Source organism: Colobus angolensis, unplaced genomic scaffold, assembly GCF_000951035.1.
Source record: "Colobus angolensis palliatus isolate OR3802 unplaced genomic scaffold, Cang.pa_1.0 Scaffold74, whole genome shotgun sequence".
Taxonomy (NCBI): domain Eukaryota; kingdom Metazoa; phylum Chordata; class Mammalia; order Primates; family Cercopithecidae; genus Colobus; species Colobus angolensis.
Window position 1 is genome coordinate 9,039,544 of NW_012121154.1, and position 21,823 is coordinate 9,061,366.

General features: G+C 37.9%; 1 protein-coding gene across 1 annotated transcript in view; it reads left to right on the forward strand.

The window, feature by feature from the left end:
• MAGI2 (membrane associated guanylate kinase, WW and PDZ domain containing 2) overlaps positions 1–21,823 on the forward strand; it is a 1,457,999-nt gene that overhangs the window by 1,309,744 nt on the left and 126,432 nt on the right. The window contains exons 11-12 of the mRNA XM_011927762.1: positions 7,015–7,046; positions 12,865–13,054. Coding sequence (XP_011783152.1) covers positions 7,015–7,046; positions 12,865–13,054 — 222 coding nt within the window. The remainder of the gene's footprint in view (positions 1–7,014; positions 7,047–12,864; positions 13,055–21,823) is intronic.

A 21,823-nucleotide genomic window follows, 5' to 3' on the forward strand; every position in this document is an offset into this window, starting at 1 on the left:
TACTGAAAAATACAAAAATTAGCTGGGCGTGGTGGTGTGCACCTGTAGTCCCAGCTACTTGGGAGGCTAAGGCAGGAGAATTGCTGGAACCCAGGAGGCAGAGATTGCAGTGAGCTGAGATCACACCTCTGCACTCCAGTCTGGGCGACAGAGCAAGACTCCATCTCAAAAAAAAAAAAAAAAAAGGAAAAAGAAAAGTTGTCTTGGTGTTATTCCAAATTGACAATATCATGATGGATTACAGTTGCTCTTCATTATATTTTGAACTCTTATTTAATTGGTGTGATTTTAAGAAAGTTCATCATCTTTTTGCCCTGTGAAAATAAATAATAATAAAACTCTTACCACACAAATGCACACCCAGATAGGAGATCTCCACTTCAGATCTGCTGTGAAGACATTGATGTTCTTTCATTTTGGTTATCATGTGTCAGGAGAAGTAAGTTCTGAAAAGCGCCACTCTGTAATTTGCATCAAGCAATTTGAAAATGGCCTTTTGTGGCACTAGCATTGGCCACGGCATCCTGTATCGCATGAGGTGACCTCAGTCCAGGATCCCAATGAGAAGGCAGCAGCACAATGCAATGATCTGTATAGCAAATGCAATGTTCTAAGGTTTCTCAAAATCAAGATTCCTGACAATAAAGAAAATAGTAAATATTTTCAGGGTTTTTTTTTTCAAATGAAATAAATATTACCTACAGTAGATGTTACTATTGTGTTTTTATTTTAAAATAGTTACCGGGGACATATATAAATTGTTCCCTACATGGGATGACCAGATTTAGCAAATAAAAACATAGAATTCCTAATTAAATTGAATTTCAGATAAACAATGAGTAACTTTTTAGTATGAATAGTTTCCAGAAGTATCAAATAATTTTTAATAGCAGTATGTCCAATGTAGTATATGTCTCATGCTATATATGGAACATACTTATACCCCAAAAATTATTCATTGTTTTCTCTGAAATTTGAATTTGACTGGGTATATATTTTATCTGGCAACCATATTTCTGCAGTTCATTAAAAATTGTATTTAGGGCTATCGGGGGAAACTGCACCCAATATTTCAATGTAGATTCTTTCTATTTTCCCTAAGTGTTGGGCAGTCTGAGAAATAAAGAGAAAGAGTACAAAGAGGAATTTTACAGCTGGGCCTCCGGGGGTGACATCACATTTTGGTAGGTCTGTGATGTCCCACCTGAGCCACAAAACTACTAAGTTTTTATTAAGGACTTCAAAAGGGGATGGAATGTATGAACAGGGAGGAGGTCACAAAGATCACATGCTTCTGAGGCCAATAAAGATCACAAGGCAAAGGGCAAAGCAAAGATCACAAGGCAAAGGGCAAAATTAGAATTACTGATGAGGGTCTATGTTTAGCTGTGCATGTATTATCTTGATAAACATCTTAAACAATAGAAAACAGGGTTCAAGAGCAGAGAAACGTTCTGACCTTAATTTCACCAGGGTGGGGTTTTTCCCCACCCTAGAGAGCCTGAGGGTACTGCAGGAGACCAGGGCATATTTCAGTCCTTATCTCAACCGCATAAGACAGACACTCCCAGAGCGGCCATTTATAGACCTCCCCCCAGGAATGCATTCCTTCCCCAGGGTGTTAATTATTAATATTCCTTGCTGGGAAAAGAATTCAGTGATATCTCTCCTAATTGCACATCCGTTTGTAGGCTCTCTGCAAGAAGAAAAATATGGCTCTATTTTGCCTGACCCTGCAGGCAGTCAGACATTTGGTTGTCTTCCCTTGTTCCCTAAAATCACTGTTATTCTGTTCATTTTCAAGGTGCACTGATTTCATATTGTGCAAACACACATGTTTTACTATCAATTTGTACAATAGTGGTCCTGAGGTGACGTACAATCTCAGCTTACAAAGATAACAGGATTAAGAGATTAAAGACAGGCATAAGAAATTATAAAAATATTAATTTGGGGAACTGATAAATGTCCATGAAATCTTCACAATTTATGTTCCTCTGCCATGGTTCCAGCCAGTCCCTCCGTTTGGGGTCCCTGACTTCCCGCAACACCTCTCCTTTTCTTTTTATAGAAATGTGCCATGGCGATGAAGCCTTGTTCGTTCTCTCGATTTTGATTCAGGATCCTTTGGCTGCTCTGGCACACTAAAAACAAATCAATTAAACAGAGAAACATAATTCCAAAATTTACCACAGTGGAGCCCCCAGTAGACTTAATCCAAGTCGTGAGGTTTTGTCCAGAAAGACTTTCTGCCACCTGATCTAATGCCTCAGCTCCAGGAACAATGGATAAATGAGCTTGAGAGGCTTCAAAAATTTGTTTCTTTAGTTTGGTTTTGTCCAAGGATAAATTATCTTCCCTACCCAGAAAGTGTCCTTTGACCATTTCCCATGAATGATCAGTCTCGTTGTAGGAATATGGTGTGATACAGAAATCAGAAGTATTCCAATCATACTGCATTTGCATGCAATGTTCGAGGTTCATAAGCCAATCGCCAAGCCAAATAACAGACTGTCTTAAATCATTAATGTGATTAGCCAATTTCTCTGCTGCGGCTCCAGCCAGTCCCTCTGTTCAGGGTCCCTGACTTCCCACAACATAGGGCCAGGCACAGTGGCTCACATCTGTAATCCCAGCACTTTGGGAGGCTGAGGTGGGCAGATCATGTTAGGCCAGGAGTTTGAGACCAGCCTGATCATCATGGGGAAATGCCATCTCTACTAAAAATACAAAAATTAGCCGGGCATGGAGGCAGGTGCCTGTGGTCCCAGCTACTCGGGAGGCTGAGGTGGGAGGATCACTTTAGCCTGGGAGGCAGAGGTTGCAGTGGGCTAAGATCACACCACTGCACTTCAGCCTGGGGTGACCAAGTGGAACCCTGTCTCAAGAAAAAAAATTGTATCTAGTTGACATGTAGATTCAATTTACATTTCAATAATGAAATCAGTGTTGTCTTTTTTCTTCTGTCATTTTCAAGTACCAGGATTTCCTGCCTAAACAATCTGCAAGGTGTGTCTGTTTCTCTGCCCATCTCACTGTGCTCTTAGATGCAGAGTTACAAATATATTCTAGTTTTATTTCTGGTTCCAAAGAAGACAGATTTTACAGGTATAATTCAGTTTTGTGTTTTATATTAAAATGCATCTGTTTAAAAAATAAATTTTAAAAATGCATCTAGTTTCTATATTAACTACATCTAAATTTTTCCATTTATTCTCTTTTTTGTTTTATGTTCTTATCCATATTTCATTTAACTTATAACTGTATCTTGAGCTCTTTTGCTTTTGTCATAAGACTGAAGCTCAAATAAATACATTTGCATTTGTACACACACAAATGCACACTCAAACACACAACAAGTTGCTCAGGATAAAAGTCAATAAATGATCAGTATGAAAAACATGAGTCAGGTCATTATAAAAAAAGTTTAATCCTACCAGAGAATTCTAATATACAGCTTTCTATAGAAGTAGGGGAAATAAAGGCCAGAAACTAAAACAAACTATTACTATTACTACTATTTAAAAGAATATGGCTCTTTTTCCATAAACTTGGTTTTGTAATGGACTACCTCAACTCAGAAAGGCTGAAGAAAAGGTTGTCTGTATCTCTGTTTCTGTTTCCCTATGAAAATGGATGATGAGGTACCCCAAAATTAATATTCTCAGATGAACCAAGCCTAGAAAAATGCTTAGACTTGAGAAAGGCTAGGACGCCAAGTGAGGTATAGTAGTTTCTAGGGGATGAGAGGAATAGTGTCCCTATCATCTGTGAGGCAAGCAGCAAAGGCAAAATTTAGCAAGCAGTTTTTAAATAATCATGCCCAATAGAGATTATTCCATTCACATAGTGTGGAGATTCAACACACAATACACGTATATGCAAAACTTCCTAGATCACGGAAGTCTTATCTTGCTTTTGTGATCTGTGCCCTACCAGAATAATTTCAGAAATAAGCTCAATATAATAACCAGCATGTCTCTTCAAGGATTTGAAAGTTTTGATTTGGTTTTTAATCCTTTTTAATTTTATTTGAAATAGATTAGATTTCCTAGAGGGGCCATCCCCACAAAACCATACAAGACATTTATAGCAGTTTGACCCACAACTTCCCATGAAGTTCAGCAGAAAGTTGGAGTTCAATCACATAGAAAATTTGACCTTCTCTCTTCATCAGGACCAAATTGAGTATATCCAAAATAAATGTTTTACATTCATCTTAATTTAAATGTTTGTAGCATGATTAATAATTTGACAAATAAACAAAAATAGTATTTTTTTTTTTTTAGGAAATTATTCTGATGCTCTCTCTTACCACATGAAATTCCTTACTCTGCAGCAAGCAACTTCTTTTTAACAATGATTCAGAAAGGGCTACTATTGCTTCAGAGACTGAAGCTTCTGCAGTACAACTCAGCATTAGAAATATTCCAGAAACTGCCATCACGTGAGCAGTAAAGGAGCCCTGGGTTGCACCAATGGTCTGAAGTCAGACTGAATGAATCAGCCTTAGAAGAATGAGGAGCCCAAGTACCCATGATGAAGGGCAGTCAAATTAAACACCCTCTCTCCTTGTCTCTTCTCTGCCAGGCTCCTGCTTACACCATTTTAGTTCTGACACCATAACTCCTGAGAAGGTAGATGATTATACATTTTTTATAGGAGGGAAAATCATCTTTTAAGATAACGTCTCATGTGGAGATGAGAGCACCATTAAGAGGAACTATTTTCAATACCTCTTTATCAAAGTCTAAGAATCCCAGCACCCGTCAAATGTGAAATAGCAAATACTCAAAGTCTGTTTGGGCATTGCAGGAAGAAGGTGACGACACAAAGAAAGTACAGGAAATAATTGAATATTTTGACATTGTGAAAATACATAAACGTCTTTTCTCAAAAGTACTATTGCTGGCAATTCCATAAAACAGCAAACAAATTTTATACTTCACTGAAGACAATGCTTAATCAGCCAATAGGTTAAAATTTGTTTCACTTTTAAACCCATGGTTGAATTGTTTTCATTGGTATTTTACAGAATGAGTCAAGGAGATAAATGTATTTATTTATCTGTAATTTTTACTGTCAACTCTTCCCAAAAAGGATGCAATTAAATCCTTATAAACCATACAGTGAACATAATTTTTTTATTAATTGGAAAGAGAAATACTGAACAACATATGTAAGACAGAAAGAGAGCTAATTTTACCAAGCTTCTTGGGTAAGATGGTTATTACCCCTAAACATTAAACTTTTTTTTCTTTTTTTTTTTTAATTATTATTATACTTTAAGTTCTAGGGTACATGTACATAACGTGCAGGTTTGTTACATATGTATACTTGTGCCATGTTGATGTGCTGCACCCATCAACTCGTCAGCACCTATCAATTCGTCATTTACATCAGCTATAACTCCCAATGCAATCTCTCCCCTCTCCCCCCTAACATTAGACTTAACTCTAGGTTCTAAGGAAAGCTTAGAAACATGATGGATTATATAGTTTAACTTTTTTTTCTTTTTGAGACAGAGTCTCACTCTGTTGCCCAGGCTAGAGTGCAGTGGTGGGATCTTGGCTGACTGCAACCTCTGCCTCCTGAATTTCAGCAATTCTCCTGCCTCAGCCTCCCAAGTAGCTGGGATTACAGGTGCATGCCTCCACGCCTGGCTAATTTTTATATTTTTAGCAGAGACAGGGTTTTGCCATGTTGGCCAGGCTGGTCTCAAACTCCTGACCTCAGGTGATCTGCCTTTCTTGGCCTCCCAAAGTGCTGTAATTATAGGCGTGAGCCACTGCACCCAGCCCAGTTTAACTCTTTTCATAAAATTAATCATCACTTATTCACAACAATGCATTGTGGTACAGTTACTATTTTTGCCATGTTGAGTAGGATTCCTTAATGTGTGTAGATAACTATGTATCCCGATTTCTACAGATATTTCCTGCAAATGAAAAGAGGAATAGTTGTCAACTATGCCCATTTTGAACAAGTCTGTTTTAAAGATGAAAACATAGTATGTGGCATGTTTTCAGTATTCATTTTTATTAGGGATTTGATCAGAAACTACCTGATATTAACTTAAGTGAAAATTGTTGAAAGAAGGAAGATACATGAAAAGATATGACTTTGTTCTATGTGCTCGATTAAGTTTTGGATTGTTAGGACCAGCATGTGGCAGTGCCCTCTCCCTCTATTTTAAGCTTGTTTTTATCAGCTTTAAAAAATTGATTTCATATGCTAAAATCATAATTTTTAAAAAGGGAATTAATCTATCCTTTACTTTTAATTATCTTAATCATTTGAATCACAACAGGGTCACTCAAATCATTATATATTGTGATAATAGAAAGAGATCAATACTTTGGGTAAAAAAGGCTTCTTCCATGATACATGGTTCATTCAATTAACAAACATTTTGAGCTCTTCACACAAAATATTTGCTAGTACTGGGACACAAAGATAGAAATCTGCCCCATCTCAGTGGAGAAACACTCACAAAAATTTATAGTGGAACCTAATTCATAATGTAGGTATATACATTATTTTTAAATTTAGGAATAATGAAAGCTTATTAATTGATTTTTAACCACATAAAGCAGGTAAATAAAACAATCATTTCTTATACTAAGCAAAGATATTTACCTTTGAAATCAAAATGTATGTCAATATCCTCTCTCTCTCTCCCACTAAGGCTGTGCAATAGAAATCCCTAAGGGTAACTGAGTTTCGAACCTTGTCAAGCCCTGACCATCTGATATATGTTCACTTGCCTTCTCTGTGCCTTAGCATCTTCAGTTGCCCAATAAGGAATGTTCTTAGAATCATTAATACAATTCCAGTGAAATTATTTGATTTTGAGCTCCTTGAAGAAAATGATACAGCCAGGCAGAAGTTTGTTATTGTTATTGTTGGCTATTAACTAATTTAAAATCAATTACAATTATCTTAATATCATGCCACCCGTAAGTGGCAGTGGGCAATATTTTCAAAGTTCAAATATTGTTTTCTTTATTACAGGTTTCTTTTCTCCATGGAAAACTCCAAAGCCTGTAAGTTGGAATTATTATGCTTCTTTCTTTATTTCTACTTACTATTGCAATTTCATTAAATAAAAGTTGAATTTGGTGACCTCAAAATCCCTTTCAACTCTAGAAGTCTGTGATGTCAAAAAAATAAATCCTCTGTGTCCCTTTGTCTTGTGTCTATCCCACAAGTACAAGAGTCACTCATCTTACCTTCCTATAAAAACAATTCTGCCCTTTTAAAATATATACTTGCAAAATGAACATTAACACTATGCAGCCTAATGTAATGAAACTACTTTAGAAACCTTTTGTTTTTCTCCTGTCCACAATATTATGTAGTCTTCATACATGGAATTTTTAGAAATAATACAAACTATAGGTCCAGAAGTCTTGACCTGCAAATTAAATCTAGTCCACAAAAAATTTAACTCTGTATATATTTACATTTACATTTTAATGTCTACAGAGCTACATATGTGTATGTGTCATGTCTATCTATGTTAGCTTTGTATGTGTGTATATATATAAAACATGTATGTGTATATGTGCATATAATGTGTGTGTATATGTCTTTGTGTGTACACATATGTGTATATATATACACACACACGTATATTTAAGCTCTGTAAACTGTATATATATTCTGTCACACCTGACAATCACTCAAAATGGTGCTTCTGAATCTTCTTCAGATACTGAAGATCTCTACCATCATCTGACTACTCTAGGCCTACTTCCCTATGAAACATGCTAAAATGTCTGTGCCAATATAGGAAGCTGGTGGGTTTTAACAATCTTTTTGCAGAGCTAGGCTAGCCAAGTTGGCTTAGCAGTTAGAGATGGTCTTCACTTGCTGATAGATTGAAACTATTAATTGCCCAAGTCCCAAGAGCTGGGACTGGTTTTCTGGGATCCCATTTTGTGTGTTAGAATACTCTACCCTAACTGGGATATGTGAAATCCATGACCGGAAGAGGCTGCAGCAAAGCAGAACACTCTCCCTGAACAGGACCTCATTTAGGATTTGACTCATCTGGTCCACAAAGAACATTAGATGGGAAAACCAGTCCTATTTAAGCTTAGCAAATCACTTAAGGATGCATATGATTTTGAAAAGAGATACTTTTAAATGTTTAAAAAGAAATTTGGTTTATCTTAACCAATGTCTAAATAGTTTCTTCCTTTCACCACCAAACTTAAATCTGTGCTCTGTGGTTATACACATCTTTATCTAATTTAACAAGGAACCTTGCGACCTCATCATGGTGCTACAATTATGCAATCTAGTGATTTCCTTATACGTCCCACATTTATACCAAATTATGTCATTTGGTATAATTGCAGCATTTGCTGTCATTATCGTAATTACATTCATAGTCAATAATTCCAAAAAATGTTTTATAGAACTCAATGTACAATTAATCCCGAATCCATGTATTTCTACAAAAGCTAAGGCTTGGACTTCCAGGGCATAGACAAAGGAAGGTAGAAGGCTATAGATTTAATGTCTTCCATGTATCTACTGGAAACTCTTGAGGACTATAATGAGAGGAAGTGTGGCATTAATATACTTGTTTAGGGTGCTGGCACTAAAGGCATTCTGCCTGGACTCAACTTTTGCTTCTTTCCCTAACTAGATGACTTGAGCTAGCTATGTAAGCTATCAGAGTCTCAAGTTCTGTATCTGTAAAATGGAGATAATAACACCCTCTCACTTGGTTATTGTGAGGAATTCTACGAGCTAATCTATGTAAGGTGCTTAAAACATGTTGCCTCTACATGCTGAGCTTGAAAACATGAAGTACTATCACCACAGGAAGCAGACCCTCCATTTATGAGCTTTTACCAAGTCACTTAAGGATGCTCTATGAAATGAACATAGTTGACTGAACTATTAATCAAAACAAGTGTATAACAATATACCCACAGTATGTGGGCTTATACACACTGTCCTCTGAGTGTGGCCCTTATTGGCCTTCTCTTATCCAGTCCTACTTTCCTGGGCATGGACACTTTGGGACTGGACAAGAGAGGCCCAATAAGAAGCTTGTTGAGAAATAATCATGTGACCAGTAACATAAACTCTAAATAGGTAAAGGCCAGGAAGATGCTAGGTGGAGGATTGATGATATCTTGGATCAGAATAAGGAAACGTTATATGGGGTGAGATCTAGCTTCCTCCTAGTCTTCTGTGACTCCCTGACTCTTTTCTGTCTTACTGATCCACATCTCATGCTATTCCATGTCAAGATAGTCGCTTCCTGTTGAACAAGTAATATGCTAAAGTAGTGAGTTCTCATTCTCTTCATCTGGAAAGGATCAAGTGCATTCTTCAGATACAGAATCAAGATAAATGCCGTCATCTTCCAACCTTGCCCAAAATAGTGAGGGGGAGGATTTAAACTACTCCACTTTCTACAGTAAGAAAACAGTTTCTGAGCAGAGCATTTCATGGGAGTAGGGGAGAGGGGCCTGCCTCTTTCATAATCTCTTTACTATTTGATGCCTGGGTGTGGACTGTATGTCCAGGCTGCTCACTGATATTTCAGTGGCTGTCCTTTCATAAAGTTTCACAGACATCCATTCATTCACCAAGGCCAGCAAAGATACAGACTTCTCTCAGCTATAGAAAACAACTTTATTTCCATTTGTGCTTATTCTAGTGAGATGTTTATAAACATTGGCCTGGGTGTGGACACCACTGGGACTGGACAAGAGTGGCCCAAAAAGAAGCTTGTTGAGACATAAACACCTGGCAGGTAACAAAAACTCTAAACAGACAAAGGCCAAGAAGATGCTAGGCAGACCAAGTGAGGCCCATCTACCTCAGTAAGGGGAAAGGATCAGAATGCAGGGGGTTCATGAAGGTAGAAAGGAGCACAGAGTGAGTGTCCCAGGTAGAAAGCAAAAGTCCAGAGACCAAAGTGTCTAAGGAAGTAGGGAAGAGTCAACGGAATCCACCCCTCAGAACGTGCAGTCGGGCCAGCACACCAGCCCCAGCTAAGGGGGTGACCTCTGACCCCGGGGCAGGTGATTTGCCCCATGGTCTTCTGGGTAGGAGTCACCAGGTAACTCCATTTAGGAGGGAGCAGGGCAGGAGGTGATGGGGAACAGAATAGTATGTCTGCTTTTTCTTGGGTGCAGTGATTTTCTGCTTTACAGTCTTTTAGGAAACCCTGACAGAGTGACTCAAGGGTTAATGAATGTCACAGCAGAAAATTGTGAATGCTTTGCTAAGCATGAACTGGACTCTTGACTAATTCCCCAATCTCTGTGCTACAGAAATTGTAGAATTTGTCAATCTGCCATGGCAGCCTTCCCAAACAGTGCCCAAAGCATTACTTGTTCTGTAGTTTTAAGATTGTTTTTTAGAAACACCAATATTTCATATGAAGCATGTCCAATGACTGTACATGAAGAATACACATACCAGCAAGACACATGTGGGTATGAAGTAACCCTCAACGGAATATGGGAGAAAGAAATAGACATTTGCTGAAGCCCTATGATGACAAATGGGAGATACTACAGCTCCCCAGACCATATTTCTAATTTATTTACTTTTTAGTATTGAGTATCTTATATTTGAAAACAGAAGGGATAAAGTCACAGCTAGAATGCATCCACCTGGTGCCCAACGTCAGCTAAAGTGAAAAATTACCAAGGATATGCCTTTACCCACAAATGTGGCCTTCCACATCCTGGCAAGGTCACCCGGAATGGATGACCAAGGAAACCCAGAATAGCTTTCTGTATGAATTTTGCTATCAAATGAATTGTGAAGTACATAGAGATTTTTACAAATGGGAGCACAAGGCCTGCTGAGCAGAAAATTCACAAAATTCACTAAAACTCAAACCATATTTACCAGTTATTCTCCCCAGTGTGATATTATATAAATGATTACTTCTGTTAGAGTTATAGGGTGGTTCTGACCCAGGATTTGCCACTGGCAACTGTTGGGCCTCAGACAAGCCACTTACCCTCTCTATGCTTCTAGAGATTATGTTTCATAGGAGGAAATTGACCTAGACTAGGGGTTTTCCATCCTTGACAGTTATAGAAACTTTGTTCAAATGAAATCTTGGGCAGTAGCCCACATAGAAAACAAATTAAAATGAAGCCAATCTTATTGAAGGAAGGGTCAGTGACCCGTTTCTTTTCCAGTTTGCTGGCTCAACACGAACCCCTGCCACAGTCCCAGTCCCAGGTGTGCAGGGCAGGCCCCAGGTGTCTCTGGTGTTATACAGGCGCACAGTTTAAAAAACACTGGAGTATAGGGCACCTCACATCCTTTCCAGCTTGAAAATATTGATAATGGACAGACCAGAGCTGGAATCGGAGCCCTGACAAAAATATAGCTGGTGTGAAAACTAAAGCAGGACAGTGCCATAGGGGACAGAAAGTTACAATCCTGCGAAGTTCAATGTAATGTATATCAAAACTGTTGTTTTTTTTAAAGTGGGCATCTTTTATTCATTCACTAAATGAACATTTTCTGAGTACTAACTATGCATTGGTAATACAACAAGTAGAAAGATGCAGCCCCAGTCCCCAGCCTGATCTGTTTGAGACATGGCTGGGTAGACTCACGGTAATCACAGTTGGATGTGATGAAGTGGTGTGAGGGGTAGGAGGGACAGGGCGGTCAGCAAGATCCTTCTAGGAAAGGAGATACCTCCTCTGAATCTAGTAGCCAGGTGAAATGAGAGAGGGGATGGAAGAGTGGAAAATACATGTAGAAAGAGAAATGAAGTATGCAAAGTTTCAAAAGCAGAAGAGAACCGGGTGGGTCCTCGAGAATGAGAAGCCAGCCCATCAGCCAACATGGGGAAGGTGAGCGAACCCAGGTCAAGAGGAGCCCGCCACGCCCCTCTCGGAAGTTTGGCCTTTGTCCTGAGGACCATGCGTACTCAGGGCAGAGTTTCAACAGGAGGGCAAACTAATCTAAATCTTACATACACTGCCGGTTTATTCAAAGCAGGAAAGAAAAACTGAGTTTGAATGAGGCATCAGTTGATAAATGAAGATGAAGCTGGCAGTGCCAATAGGTGATCTCAGGGAGCCTGTCTTCCTCCCTGATAAAAAAAAAAAAAAAATGGTATTAATCTCTGCCTTCTCTATCTCATGGTTCTATGGTGAGGATCCAAGAAGATCATGTATGTCAAAGAACATGATAAACTGGGAAGTACTCTGCAGGTCTTTAAGAAATTATGGAAGTAGCAAGATCAGTAGCAAAATTCTGGGGGAGGAACCACCAGATCCTCAATAAATGAGGCATCCTAGGAGACTTTGAATAATCCCTGAATCCTAGATGGTTGCATAATTACGTCTAAACTGAGAGGAAAGCAACTGAACGCTCAAGCGTAGGAGGTTGTTGCAATATGCGTAGGTGTCAAATGAGTATCTGTAGATGACTACATCTTCTGCTCCAGTGAAAGTGATGTAATATGTTGAAACCACCTTAGAAAAGGAACAACTAATACCATACATTTCTAAGCACTTACACATGATTTGTCTTGAGACACATTTTCTTTATCTTATGGGGGAAAAAAAACGGAGAAATTAAGTGGTTTGCCAAAGATTACCGGCTCACTGTTGACAAGATTATATAAGTTATATATAAGTTTGCATTCAAAAGTCAGGCACCACTTGCATTTATAACAATTTATGATGTTGTCTTACATAGACATAAAATCTTTTCTTTCAAGGAATTTATACCAAAGTTTTACCCATTCCCTGGAAGAAAAGTCCACAAGGCACAAAAGGTTAACCTAAAGGTGACAAGAGAAAGAGCCAGGAAGAATTTGTCAGTCATTTTCTCTGTCCTCTCACTTTTCAGATAATGGACCGATGGGAGAATCAAGGCAGTCCTCAAACGAGTTTATCTGCTCCGGCCATACCGCAGAACCTGCCCTTCCCACCTGCCCTTCACAGGAGCTCCTTTCCTGACTCAACAGAGGCCTTTGACCCACGGAAGCCTGATCCATATGAGCTCTACGAGAAATCTAGGGCCATTTATGAAAGTAGGCGTAAGTGAAAGCCACATGAAACAAGGGTACATTAATAATAGCTGAGGCCCTACCAGGAGATGTATTGAGGCTGAATGATCTGGCATGGTTTTATATTCTGAGTTTCAAAAGTGTTTCAAGAGCAGAGCCAGCTGGTCTAAAATTATCTTCGAAAGCCTGTTGACTCTAAAAGTAGGTTTATTATATCTTTCACCTTACATTTTATCTCCTACTTTTCTTCCCCTAATCTCCTGAAGAAAATCAGGAATATATATTTTGGGGTTTGGGGGTGAGGTTGCTGGTTTTGTTTAGGTTACCAAATACAGAAAAGAAGTGTTTGGCTTTTTTTTAAATCTGTTTAATCTGATCTTGAGCCTAAAGCATAGATTTTTCTTAGAGCCTTGAATGTAGCCATTGAAGAAGTTAGGACCTTGAGTAAAATGTCAGCCAAGCCTTCCCAACTCACAAGCATGAAATCAATTGGTTCCGAATGCAGTACTGATCTAGGTGCCAATCATCTCTGCCACAGCTTTCTGCTTCTCCTTCAGTGCAGTCAGGCACATTTGAACATTCAGTCTTAAAATATCGTGTATGCACTTGTCACCTTATCTGAAGGTCTTTTAAAATTGTTGTACTTTATAAACATTAGAAAATAAGGCTTTTCATATTGCTTGCACCATTGTTGTGCTTCTTTCTACCGTCTTGCAAGTCATCTCCACATGTTAGAGGACAGGAGTCTCACAGTATCGTAAGAATCTGTGTATTAAATGAGCAGGAAACCCAGCCTCGTAGAAGAGTTTGGTCCCTGGCGCTCCCATTTACAGTCTGTTGATTTCCTTTGCTTCAGTGTTCCACCAATGTCTTGTTTCCAACTTTATCATCTGAAGCATGAATAGCAAGTTTTAAATTGTGTGTGATCTCAGAGGATCTCAAATCTGCTTACTCTTTTGATGAGCTCAGGGGCTGAGAATTATACACCCAGCTGGTAAAGGGGAAAGCAGACATAATACCTTTTCCCCATCCTCTACAACTCTTTGTAGAACTAATTTTGGTTGAAAAATAGTTACGACAGCAAGCCATTGAGAAATCATTTATATCAAAATGAAACATCTCCCCACCCCAAATCCACATATACTTTTTTTAAAAAAAGAAGCTACATCAGAGCTACTAGATTTCATTCCTTTCCTTCTGAACAACTGAAATATCTTTAGATGGTGTCATTAGAATGTCTTTGCTGTAGCAGAGTAAGAACAAAGTAGCATTTTTAGCTACACAATACAGAGTATGAATTCAGGGTATTAATGCTCATTAAACTGAAAAAAATTGAAAAGATTTCAGCCCAGTTTCTAATACCTTCTCTGCTTCAATAACCAAGTATTGATCGAATGCCCATTTTGCTGTCAGCACTATGAGGAGATACCAAAGTTGAGTAATATGTCCTGCTCTCACACATTTAACTGGGGAAATAAGTTAATGAATGTAAACAAATAGAGAGTAAGATAAAGTTCACAGTTCTAAGATGGAAGTTGGAAATGCATAGGATTAAAATATCATCCTCACCTCTTTGACTTGTTTAATTTTGTGATTGCATTTAGGGAGCATTAAGAGGTGCTTCCTCCTGCTTTTTGTCTCCTCCCTGATCATTCGCTTCCATCCTTTTTGCAGTTTCCTAGCCAATGCAAAGCTTTATGATTCAGGACAAAAACAATGTTGGTATTTATCTCCAGTTTTCTCTTTATGGTTGTCTGATACTGTTGTGCCCTCAGTTTCCTTGCACACGATGCTCTCTCAACTCTAAAAGAATTATTTCTTTATCCAGCCCTTGCACTGCTGTTTCTCTTCATTGCCTTTCCCCTCCTCACCTGTAACAAACCAAGTAACCAGTCCGCCTTAACCTCCCAGAGCTTTCTTTTTCAGTCCTCCTCTAGTAGCTCTTCATCGCCCTTTCCCTCTACAGCTACAGGGACAGCAAACATCCTGACTCCCCAGCTCACCGCCCCCCGTGGGCCCCCCATCAGTGCTCTCCCTGTGCCACTGCTGCTGCCGCCCTCATCACACCCCCTTCCTGCTTTCATCAGCTCTCTCTAATGTTTCTAAGGTCACAGTAATGTTTTCAGGGTCAAAACTCTCAAGAAGCCAAAAGAGGGCAAGCTCATTGCGTTTCCTATCCTTCTCTTTTCTACCACATTTCTTCATAACACTAAATGGAGTGTCAATGAAACATAGAAATCATATCAAGGTAGGAAAAGCTTTACCACTAAAGATTAAAGATACCAGGAGAGCATGGCACCGCTTTCTCTAGTCTCTCTGGATAGCTGATCCGTTCACTCTGCTTGCGGATATGTGAGTGTTTAAAAAAAAAAAAAAGCCTTTTGCCCTCCTGTACATTTCCATTTCCAAGTTTCATTTTCTCATGTAAATGTTTAAAGCAATACTAAAAGAAAAAGATTTTAATTAATGATTGGAAAGCTCAGTCTGTTTCTCATCATCTTCAAATAGGTTTTTTTAATGCAATGATCATAAAATGTATATACCCAAACAAAAGATCAATATTTTAAAATTTGTGATTAGGAACCATTCCTATTCTTATTCCTTTGAATCACATGCATAACATTTAGGTTTGGCTCTATTTATTCTTGTGTCTTTTCCTGGGGGGAAAAAAATCAGTGCAACGAGGGAAAGTGTGGAAAAAAATCCTAACCAGAGCTGTTTAAACTGAGTCCTTTGACATTTTCCCTAGCCTATAGTGATCTCATGGTATCCTTCCTTACAACTATGTCTACAGCTAAAGAGATTTTTGCATTCACTTTCAAAACTGGGTTGCAGTCGCCAAATAAAAAGACACCCCTCCACCCACAAGCCTGAGCTGTACAGAGCTACAGAATGTTTGTTCTGTCAAGGCTGTCAAGAAATATTTGGATTCAAGTCACCAGTCCCCTACAAATGATGGAAATTTATCAAATGATGTAAATGCTGCTGTGCCTCATTTGACTCATAATTAGATTATGCTGACATTTTAATACCCATGCACAGGACATCTTAATAAAGATGTATTCCCCGAAAAAAATTGCTGTGATTTTAAACAAATGAAGATGATGATAGGATACTAGAGCCACGTGAAACAGGACATGACAGGTACATGCTGTGATAGGAAATACCTCCTATCTTCATGAGATCTCAAGATGAGCTGGAAATGGAGCAGGACAGAGGAAGGAAGGTTCTCCCACCCAGCAGGCTAGCAGCGCCTCTGATTTCAGAACATTAGGCACAGTGCCCAGAGGTGGCAACTCCAGGCTCCACATCAATCAACAAGAATATATGAAACACTCACTATGTGTCTGGAACTCTGCAGGGCACTCCACAAGAGAAGTTACGAGAAACAACCTCTGCTCATTAGAAGCTTACAGTGAAGTTGAGGACACAAACAAACAAACACATAGGAAAACGATTTCTGAACAAGGCCCCATTACACAACACAGCAAATGATATCAATATTTTAATGTGTGAAATTGTGCAGTAAAAATAACTAAATACTGAGAGTTTCTCAACTTCCACGTGAAAACTGATATTCAATCAAGAGAATGTTATATGTTAAGTACCTTTGCATTATCGAAATCTCATTAATCCTTGCTGGAAAACTCTGTGCAAAACAAAAGAAAAAAAAGGATTTTTCCCCACTTACTTAATTCCACATAAGCTTAAACTTACATGTGTAAAAGTATAACTCTGCCCAAAAAGTCCCTAAAAAAGTTTTGATCAGTGGACCTTCTAGATCTTCATATTAATTATTTAAACATTGACCCTAAGTCATTACTGTCAATTCCCAGAAAAGAACAAAAATCTCCCCAACTTCCCTCTCTACCAAAGACTTTTAGACAAACATGACTATTCTGTGTGTAATAATAGTCGCTGTTGATAATAGACTTCTTGATGTCCCCACTACTTGCAATTTTAAAAACTGAAAACAAAAGAAAATACTTTTACATAGTGGGGCAAGCCATGCTATTTTTCTCTTCTCTTTTCTCTGTCTTTTTCCCAAGAATCTCATAAAGGAAGGCCTTGAATTTGTTTTACAGTCACAATAGGAATGACTTGAACGTTCTGGTTTGTATGCTAACATTCCTAATGCTGAACTATATATGCCATTTCTAACACTGGAGAAAAGTAGTTCTAAAGGCCCTTAGTGTTTTCTCCCCTGCATCTCCTCCTCCCTTCTTTCTCTATGTGTGACTGCATCCTTGCATCCACCACGTATTTCTGATATGATAGGAAACCTTCTATTACTGGCCTAGTTACTTACAAGACTATGTAGGGTGACTACACATGGAAGTTTCCTGAACAATCCCTGTCTGTGCTGCCCTGGCATGATTATCAATAGTTCACTTTTCACCACCCTAGACTGTCCTCATTTGAATGATAAATTATCAAGTTTTCCCTTTTTATATCATCTATTCAAGGAATAATCCTCATTACTGTTCAAGAAAAGCATATATCTAAATGCACACACCATGAATAAAAAGCGTAATACCTACTCAGATAAAAAATTTTTTCAAGCTAATTTATTTGGCTGATAGAATGTTTGCCTATACACATTTTATCCCTAACTTGAGGTAAAGGCTTATTAGTGACTGTGTTGGTAGCCAAACTCCCAGTAAACTCCTTCTATACCCAGAAAGTTAGACATATGTACAAATCTAGTGCATGACAAATGAAGTAGAAAAAAAATAGGTAGTAAGGTTTTACACATTTAAGTGCTATGCCATGGAGTCCTCTTTCTTAATACAGAAAATAAGTCAGGTTCAACATCACGATAAACACCGAACTGAAAGGGGGTTAATCTCATCTGTCTCCTTCTTCTGGGAAAGATTATACTTAGATAACTACAGCTAGATACTGGTACTGAAAAGAGGAACTGTGATAGGCAAGGCAGTATAAAGTGCTTCCCAAAGAAAACGAATGTTGCTCACTTTGGAATCTTACAAAATTAAGTCTTGATCACTCTGATGGGTCTGTTGATACAGGAGAGAGGGCCTTGCCCTGTTGCTTCACTTTTCTTTAAGCCAGTCTTACTCTAAAGGTTTGTCTTCTCATTCAGCTCATGGGGACATTTCTTGGGCCTGTTCCACACTGCAGCCTTGAAAGCTGGAACAATAAGCAGATGCAACCAGGAATAGAAAAGAAACATTCTTATTTCCTGAAACTCTTCCCTCAGGGTTCTGTCTCTTGGTTTAAACCCAAGTTGAATTATGACTGAAGTTGTTCAAACTTTTTTCTCTTCACATTGAACTTTGGTTATCATAAGTAAACAATTTATGAGGTACAACATGTCCACACTCCTTTGCGGTCAGACATCACTCAAATGTAGAATCATAAAAATGTCAAAGATCCATATGGTGTAATGTGCCTTATGGTATAACCTCTTTAGAACAGAAATTTCTCTGAAATGTCTTCAAAAGAGCTCACACAATCAATTTTGCTTTTCAGAATTAGAATAATAAGCGCTGAGTATCATAGCAAAGGTAGCAATCGAAAGTGATCACAGGCCAGTTCAAGAGTATAACAGAGAAGCAAACTGTTTTTTAGTACTATATCTGAAATGAAATTATAATTTGTGGCAGATAAAAAATGGACAGTTATGATTTTCACATCTATGGCTGTTACCCTGCTCTTTTGTTGTTCATCGATTATTGAATTCTTTCATTGTTCAGGATTGTAATTCACATGTAATTCATGACTGATCACAAATGGGTGGTTGTATTTCTAAACTATCAGGTTTTCTGCTGCTCTTTCCTTGTTATTAGTGAGCAAAAGTTGTAGTTTGTACTGTCTCCCAGCCTAACAACAGCGCCACTTGAAAGGATGGGGTACTGTAATAACATTATTCATCGCAGAACACCGCTTGAATCTCTAAATGAAAAGTGATGGGGGAAGCCACATCACATATGGTAGTATCTCTCTAGGGTGCTCAAAACTAGAGCTCTGAAGCCTGTGAAAATCTTTCAGCTCAAGCTTTCCTGACTCCAAGTCTCCTTTTCCCATGTAATTAAATACCCAATTGAGCCAAGCTGGAAATATCAAAAAGTTTCAGAAAGGTTTAAATACATTCATGGATGCCATAGCTACAGGCAGCTATTATGTGATGATGAAAGGCCACCGTGCCTTCCCAGAGAACGCCCTCACATGTGAACACTGCTAGATCAAGCCCCGGCCTGATTTGCTCGAACACTGCTGATGTCCGATGGCATTAGTTAAAGTACCCCCCACGTATGTTCTCTGGAACACAATCTTACTTTAGTGAAATATTAAAATAAGATAAGTAAATGTTAAAACACTTTTACCAGGGACTCTAGCATTAGAAAAATAAAAGGATAGAAAAAGATGTAATAATGTTATCATTTTAAATGTCCTCAATTATACTGAGAGATTAATTCTCTGCACCCTTTTCTCATGGGAAAAGCATTATTGTTATCCTTAGTATAATGTATGTTATGATTTGATCTGTGAAAAAAATTGCCTTTTAGCTAGAGTTTCTAATATATCACATTCTGCATTACTTTGCATATAATATATTGATATGAAGATCAGTAAATCCAGTTAAGCTGTGTCTGCCATTTTAATATGTAGATTTTTATTAACTTGGAAATCTAATTTTAAAAAGGTATCCGCAGATAGCTTTCTAAGTAACTGTAGTAGCGTTTATATTTCCAACAGGTTCCTTCTGAAACAGGAAATCACCATGGTGTAAGCTAAGTAATATAGAGATAGCAAAATAAAAGTTGTGGTAGGACACATATTTTCCCCATGTATTTTAGAAATCAGATCCAATCCTAGAGCTTATAAATTTATTTCATTCAGTAATTTAAAACTAAAAGATCCTGGAATTAAGGGATGAAGGCAGGGGGAGGAGTAAAAAGTAAACTCTAAACATCAGCTCTTGACTGAAAGTTATTTAATATATCAAAGCATTTTGTTGGTTGCACAAGTTGACAACCTAACCCAATGTATATTCATGAATAAATGTGAGACCGTCAAGGCTGCAGAGTTTAAGTGCTAGATGGCAAGTAGGTCCTCGTGAGAGAAAATACCAGTTTTATAGTTAATGGAAGTGTTTCAAAGGTAGCAGTCTTCCATCCCTGATACAGACAAAAGGACATTTCTCAAGTCATAATCCTAAGCAGCCACACCAAACATGAAGGTTCTTACAAAATAACAATGCTGTGTGTGATGATCCCGTTCCTGTGTCCAAGTGATCTCCTATTGTCGGGGGAGTGGGGGGAGGGATAGCATTAGGAGATATATCTAATGTAAATGACGAGTTAATGGGTATAGCACACCAACATGGCACAAGTACACATATGTAACAAACCTGCACGTTGTACACATGTACCCTAGAACTTAAAGTATAATAAAAAATAAAAAATAAATAAAAAATAAAAATAAAAAAATAGCAATTCTGCCAGAAAGCTAAACACAGCTTACCTGGGAGGAATGATTGTTATGCCCTCCATGAGCCAACTGGCTCTTTATTTGAAACAAAGCTCAATGAAAAAGCAACCAGACTTTGGTCTTATTTCAATTTTTGAAGTTTAAGGAAAAAATACTCATTTTTTTCATAGTGCTTTATATGGTACAACTATCTCATAAAATTATGTCATCAACACATTCAGAACGGGGGAGTTCTATTGTACTATATTCTTACTCTCTGCCTTTCAAAACTGTAAGTTGCCTCCTCTATAAATACTCTTAAGGAATAATTGCATATGATTGATGATTATATATCATAAATATCTAATTTTATAGACCAAAATAATAATAATGGTATGAAATTTCTTCCAAGCAACAAGTGGTTTACATATTGAAGTCTCAAAGTGTGGGAGGAGTGGTTCTTGCAAGAACATTTTACAGTTCTTCTACCTACAATGTGAATTTATGTTTTAGAGAGGTTTAGTAATGTTTAATTAATTTTTATCTGTAATTCCTTACATGATTCAAAAGCAAAACAATGTGGTAAACTTAACATGAAATTCATCATAGAGGCAAAAATATCCTGCCATTCTCTCAGATAGAAGTAACTCAGCATGTCTTAATGTAGATCTTTAGCTTCTTAAGTATTTCTTGACCAGAGGTTTGCATACATGTATCTTCTGCCCATCTCATATTAAACCCAGTTGTGTGGTTTAGGAAATTCTCTACTGACAGAACCATGAAGGAACAGGAAGAATATCTGGGGATATTAGGAAAAAAATATATAGCATGGTCAGAAAAGAGTGTATTATTTATTCATAATAATATTAAAACGAAACAGGAAAGAGTTTTATTGGATAATGCATTCTAATTAAGTTTAAAACTTAGATATAATACGTATGTTTTCTAAAAAGGTTCTTGAAGAGTTTCCTGTGAGATAGTATAGAATACCTTACGCAAGTCACTCAGCATTTTGGGTCTTAACCATCTGTGAAATGAAAGGTACCTTGCATCTCTGTCACTATGATATTAAGACCAGGGATTTAGAAGGCAGATTGAAAATCAAGGGACAATTTAATTACGTTCTTCTTCACATTTAGCAGTCCGAGATAAAGACATGGTGAAAGTCTGCATTTCTCAAACACACAGTAAGGAGTTGCACATCTTAACCATGTAGAGTAGGATGAAGCATGTCAATTGGAGCCTTGCCTACCCCTGAAAAATGTTCACGCATGAGAGCAACATGTCTCCAAATACTTCCAGAACACAATATGCAACCAGGTTGTTCTAGGTTCTAGAATTCTAAATGTGGGCTATGCCTACATT